The 6,463-nt window shown below is 42.5% G+C and overlaps 1 protein-coding gene across 3 annotated transcripts; it reads right to left on the bottom strand.

Annotated features, from left to right (window-relative positions):
* Positions 1–4,391: 4,391 nt before the first annotated feature.
* On the bottom strand, positions 4,392–6,103 carry Rpp20 (ribonuclease P protein subunit p20). 3 transcript variants are annotated; one of them, XM_075676067.1, is made up of 2 exons: positions 6,054–6,103; positions 4,392–5,197 (listed from the first exon to the last, which is right to left on the bottom strand). In XM_075676067.1, the coding sequence occupies exon 2, from the start codon at positions 5,173–5,175 to the stop codon at positions 4,747–4,749; it is 429 nt and encodes a 142-aa protein (XP_075532182.1). In that variant the 5' UTR covers positions 5,176–5,197; positions 6,054–6,103; the 3' UTR covers positions 4,392–4,746. The 3 variants fall into 3 exon arrangements, with proteins under 3 accessions (XP_075532182.1, XP_075532180.1, XP_075532181.1); XM_075676065.1 differs by having other exon boundaries at positions 5,987–6,096; XM_075676066.1 differs by having other exon boundaries at positions 5,991–6,096.
* Between the last annotated feature and the right edge of the window lie 360 nt (positions 6,104–6,463).

The raw sequence follows: 6,463 nt of genomic DNA, 5'->3' as shown, positions 1-6,463 counted from the left end.
AAAGCCGAGTAATTTCATATATTAGTTTATATTTTAGTGGAATTTGTTAGAATGTGAGTAGAGGTTTTGCAAACGTTTTACTCGCATATTAGGGGTGTATTTAGGAGCCATGTCTAACACATTAATTTTGTCCTCTTTAGATATACCGTTAGATGTTTTTCTAGAATTGTCATATCCTTTTTCATTGCTGAGTTACACATTTGTGAACATGATAGTTTCGTTTTCTGAAAATATCAATTTTCAAGTTTTTTTTAAATTCACAGCCTAAATAAATAATGTCTTTCGGCACAGTAATTAAAATTTCACTTTTACTTTTGAATGCGAGAAACCCCATCAAATTTGGTGCAGTGGTGGCCGAGAAAAACGATTTCTCCTTTCCCTTGTATTTGGACAGGAGACCCTGAAATAAAGCTTCCGCTTTAAGAGGGAGCTTTAGCTCGGGCCCTACTTCCACGCGGCCTATTCAAATACATGTAAAACGCAAAAACAGTGTTATGAGATAATCGCTGGACGGATTGTAATGAAATTTGTTGTATTTGCGAGAGAAAGTTATATTCTAGCGACTGTTGGAAGGGGAATTTTGATTTAGGGCTTGAATTGTATGAAAAGGATTTTCAAAAGGTCGAAAGTTTGAAAAAGTAGATGCACGAAGTTTATATATTAATAGCTCTGCATCAAAAACAGATATCGCCTTTCTGTAAATGGAATCCATTAGATCATTCAATGCGGACACATTCGATTTGTCAACTTACGTGAATTTGTTAAGTTGTGTAAAGGGTTTTGCAAAAGCTGTATTTTCATATTACTGAATTTTTCTTTAGATTCATGTGTAACATATCAATTTTGTTCGCTTTAGATGTAATATCACACGCAATTCATATATTTGCGATATCAATTTTTTCTTCTGAGTCACGTTGTTGTAAACTTAATAGTTTCGTTTTCTGAAAGATCTCGATATTTTCCAATTTTCAATGAAACATTAAGGATTTAAATAAGAAATTCAAAACAAACAGTCACTAGATTTTAAGTTTTTATTTTAAATGCAACAAGTCTAGTCAAATTTGGTGCAGTGGTTACCGAGAAAAAGGAATTATCCTTTTACATGTATTTAGATAGGAGTACTCGAGCTAAAGCTTCCTTTTAGTTCTCCCCTGGGAGACAGAGACGATATTATTCTGTGAAAACGTGTTGATCTGAACCTGCTGTATGCAGGAATATGAAATGTTCAACGGAAGACGGTGAATATTATTATTTGTAATATATGTAGACAAATCTACACGTGTATACCGCTGCTATGGCTGCAGATTTCCTTGTGGGACGCAAAGGTGAAGCTGCGTGCTGTACTCCGTACATTAGAAACCAGTGAACTCGGTTAATACACACAAACTATGCCAAACACGAAAGATCAAAGGACGAGTGGCGACGAGCCCTACACTCTAAAAAACGTTTACACCCTTTAGGGTGCATATCTGCCATACAACGATAATCGTCATCTACCTTGCTTGCGTTTCCTTTCTTGAAAACGCCGCGCCCGCTACTTTACTGTCGACAATGCTATGTCGTGCTGATAACGCGCATTTTCGATAGCACGCACTTCCCAGTCACGAACGGCATGCGCGTTATCAGCATGACAAAGCATTCTCGACAGGAAAGTAGCGGGCACGGCGTTTTCAAGAAAGGAAACGCAAGCAAGGCAGATGACGATTATTGTTGCGTTTCGACTATACACCCCAAAGGGTGTAAACTTGTCTAAGAGTGCACTCTTAAAACAGTTTACACTCTTTCGGCTTGTCCCACAACAATAATCGTCATCTGTCTTGCACGCATTTCCTTTATTTAACGCTGCGAGTCCGGTACTTCCTAGTCACGAACGGCTTGCGCGTTATCAGCTTGACACAGCATTCTAGACAGGAAAGTAGCGAGCGCAGAGTTTTCAAGAGGAGAAACGCAAGCAAGGCAGATGACGATTATCGTTGTGGGACAAGATAAGCCCCAAGGGGTGTAAACTTTTTTTGAGCGTATTATACCGTGGTCCAGATATAATTGTTTATCGGTAAAAAAAGATTATATCCCGTTGGAAAGGAACCAAATGCTCAAGCTACCAATTGTTGCGAACATTTCTCGCGCGCGACAAGTAGACAAAGTACGTTTAAATTGATGCCGTCACGGAGACTTTCGTAGGAGCTCAGTTATTCGGCGGCAAATTGAAACCAGGGGCAATGACATTCATTTTCAATAAACAACGTTTCTCCGCTAAACGAATAAAAATATGGGCTTTTGAAACAATAATTTGCCAATAAGCTGATTGAATGTTTGTCTTTAGCGTCCTTTTAAATGATCAAAGCTTGTTAGCCTTCTTACTAAAGCGGTCGAAGGCGCTTCCAGCACATCGGAAGTGCAGCTCGATATATAAGCGATGAATTTTACTTTGATAATGTTAGTAGAGTTGTGATCGTCAGATAATTACACCAAGTTTCATTGCTAGTGCACCATGACGTCTTTGTGAGTGTGACGATGTTTCGGAAGTGCACAATTCAAATGTGCAGACGCAATTGCACGCACATGACAGCTTGGTCCCTTTTTAATCGTGTACTGGTGTACGAAGCCGAGATCCTAAATGTGGACACCAGCCATGACCAACATTTGTGAGCCAGCGGACATAAGCAATTCGTAAAGCATAATAGAAAAGAGAAGCAGAACCGGTATGTCTTGTTTTAGACTTTTGTAGCCTACACGAAATCAAATAACTTACGTGCCAAAAACCTTTATCTGGTTATGAGGTACGTCATATGAAAGGAATTCGCCTACAGCGGCCGGGGTCGAAACCACGACGTCGAGCTCAACAGCGCAGCGCCATAGGCCACGTGCTACCGCGGCGTGTGTTATTTTCTTCTAATGCTTCATTTCTACTCTTAGTAAAAAAAAAAAAGCTTTTTAGAGTGCAATGTAATGAAGTCAGTTACCTACTGTGAATACGGCTAGGATGTGATCGTTCTATACTAATGCTGAGAGCGGCTGTTCATTATACGAAAACTAATTGAAGATTACTCAACATTCCATTAGATTCTGGCACTACTCGCTACGGCCTTGAGTAATGTGATAATAATAATAATAATCCTTTATTTCACTCATGAAGTGAGGGAATGTGGGAAAATATGCTGGCAAGTCACCTTGACCAGTTCCCAGCTCCCCGGATAACAAAATACAAGAAAGAGAACACTTTTGGCATGGCAACATAAAAACAACAAACAAATAGTAATGGTAACGCAGCAATAACTTGTCCACAACAGTGAGAATAACTAGCTCTCGAAATGAAAAGTTTTATGAACATTCGCACAACCATACGGCGGATGACAACAGCTTCATGGATTCGAGCGGAACGCATCACTAAAATATCGCGGCTTGCCTGTCAATTTCGTTTACATAATGGTCCAATGCCGAATCAACCAAAGGCGCGCAAGTTCTTTATGCCGTTCACCTTGATCATTCCACAGTCACGTTCTAAACTGCAAAGTTTCGCAAATCACAACAATCCTTGCACGTTATTTTGTGCTGTGAAGGTGCCGCCGCCTTTTGGGAAGCTGGTAAACCATTTCACATCTTTCTCTTCAAGCACACACCAGATGGCGACAAAAAATAACACTCCTAGCGGCGCGTGGCGGCTTGCAACAAAAACGTGCCGCCCGGCGTTCCGTTCGAACTTCCTAGATGGCGCCACCTGTCCATGTTCCGCAGGTAATTTGTAAATTAAAGGAGGTTGACTTATGTGACAGTATCGGAGCGCGTTATCAGAAATAACTCTATTTACGGCTTTTTTCGGTTCATAAAAGGTGCACAGCACTCCAAGTGGAGAAAGTGATGGTGGTGCCAGTTGTGGGTGGGCCCAGACGCACGCACTCAGTGCAAGGTTCGAGGGCGCTCTGCACCGCGGCGGCACTTTGCCTGGCACTCCTTGTAATCGAGCACAGGGGCGCAGGGCCCAGCTCTATACATCGGGGAATCGAAGGCTCAGGTGTCGTGCACCGTAAATAAGGTGCACAAGGTGCAACGAAACTTGGTTGAATCGAATAAATCTTGCGATTCCCGGCCACTGGAAAGAAACAAAGGCTACGTATTGACTCTGGTTTTTAAGACAGGGCGACCCATATTTATACGTCTCTATTGAGCAACGCTATGTAGGAAAAGAAAAATAACATGTTTATGTGTAATGCGACGACTTCGCTTGGTACGTGGAAAATAAGTACACTAAAATGTTGCGAATGCCTCTTTGGAATGAGAGTTGTAATTGCGCCCCGCAATATGTTATCGAGAAAAAGAAACACAGCAAGTTGTTTTCTTTAAAGAAAGTGCTACACTGACACATTTTACTGGATGAGCACTCAACAACTGTATGACATCGTGCAACTGGTTATGCTGGATACTTTATTTCTAGTAACCATGCTTTACATCATTGAATGCACTGACAAGTAACTTAGGTCTTGCATCTGTTTGAAATCATCGAAGCTCTGATTTTTTGTGATTTAGTGCCTCTGCCGATCGCTTGTGGTGTCAAGCAATTTTTTTTTAAAGGTAGTCACTTCATTGCTGTTTACGGAGATTTTACAAATTTTTTGAACTTTCGTACGAATGTCACTGTAGCGATAAAAGTGAAAGCCCAATGAAAGCAAACAAACCAAAACCACCATGCGGTGGAACAAAGGCAGTGAATTACGCTTTGAAATTGTCTCTCCCAGTGTTCAAATAAAGCTATTCTTGTTTCTGGGCACTTGGCATGAACAGTCTAATGTGAACAGCAGATGTCTGCCGTGTCTGTGTCATAGGCTCCAGGTCATCTGCAAGCGGCTCCAAATCATCCACGACGCCAACTGTAGATGTGCGAACGTCCACTTCGAGCACTCCTTGGTAGTGACTTTCCACTTGCAACGCTAGGTTGATCGCTCTGCCCACAGCTGCTCCCAAGGCGTGCACAAACACTTCAGTCTTTCCGCTATCAATCAGCTTGCGACAGCGTTCCAGCTGCCCTTTGAAATTCGTTGACATGTTGACGTAGACGTCATTGTCCCGCCGAGGTAGCTGGCTCGAAGTCTTGCGTTTTCGCATCTGATACTCGTCCGGATCGAACCTCGGTCTTCGAGTGGCGGCAGGCCGTTCACTTGCTGCCTCAGCTCCTTCCATTGCCAGTGACAGAATGTCCTCCCTGGATATAGAATAATTATACGATTATACGAGTTCGCAGTTATCGCACGGAATGAAATGTGCTCCCCCCCCCCCCACTCCACACACACACACACACACGTCGCTTTTCAATAAGGCAAGGCATAGAGAACAGCATATATAAATGAATCTGTAGGGAAAAATAAGCCAGTACATCGGAAAGTAGCAAGCAACCAGGCCGAGCGTAATGGTGTCGAGATAAGGTATCAGCAGCTAGAATCGCTACTTCAGCTGACGTGCACTGAGATGTAACTGGCATCATGTAGGAGCAAAAAAAAGAAAAAAGAAAGAGATGAACCCAGAAGCACCACACATGCAAAAACATTCGAGCTCATAGTGCGTCGACATAGAAGCATGGTGCGACAACGGCATTACGCCCATCAGACGACGAACAGCCGTCATCTGTGACGGCTAAAGGGTTCCTACAATGGGCATTTTAGAGCATTTACTGTGTTTCCGCAAAACGACATGCATACCCGTTCGCAACACATATCGACATCGCACTACTAGTTAAAACGTACCGTAATATCTCCGCACTGTCATTGTTTATTATGCACTCCATTTACGCTACAAGAAGCTGGCGATCATGTTCTGCACATGATCGATTGCTTCACCAAGAATAGATAATCTACGTGCTAAAATACGTGGCAAAGCAAAACACGGCTACTGTGACTTTCGTTAGCCGGCCCCAGCAAGCAACAAACTTGAAGCAAAGGTCACAGGTAGGCAGATTACAGGTCTTATCACAATATGAGCACAAAGAATACATTACCCACTTATGAACGGCAACGGCAGGTAACAAATTTTTCACCTCACTTCACAAACCAACGAAAATTCACCTGACGGAGCTCGAATACGCACGGCTTGCGTCTCTATGGGCGCTGCCATGTCAAAATGGTGTCAGTGACGATGCACCTGCGAGGAAGCTCTGAGGGCGCACTTCTGGTTTCGGTTTTCAGCGACAATTTGCCTCACTTGGTTTTCCCTCGCAATCTTGCAGTGTAAGACTACTGCGCCCAAATTAAAGTTATTCAGTGTAATTGTGCGAATATTAGCAACGAGGTGACGGGCACTTCGTAATAAAACAACGCAGGAACCAATGTGAAACCATTTTCCTTTTACAATGGCAACTGTGTTCCCGTTCATAGGCTGGTCAAAAAACGATCAGAATCATACCCGATATGGTGACAATGCAGTAAGTATAATATATAATAACCAAAATATCTGAGCGCGTAAATTAAGGGAAATC

The sequence above is a fragment of the Dermacentor variabilis genome, chromosome 11 (assembly GCF_050947875.1).
Source record: "Dermacentor variabilis isolate Ectoservices chromosome 11, ASM5094787v1, whole genome shotgun sequence".
NCBI classification, from domain to species: Eukaryota; Metazoa; Arthropoda; class Arachnida; order Ixodida; family Ixodidae; genus Dermacentor; species Dermacentor variabilis.
Note: the sequence above shows the minus strand (reverse complement) of the source record. Positions and strands in the feature narration are given on the sequence as shown.

Excerpts from the sequence above, each read along its gene's own strand:
- Rpp20 (XM_075676067.1), bottom strand. The coding sequence starts at position 5,175 with ATGGAAGGAGCTGAGGCAGCAAGTGAACGGCCTGCCGCCACTCGAAGA.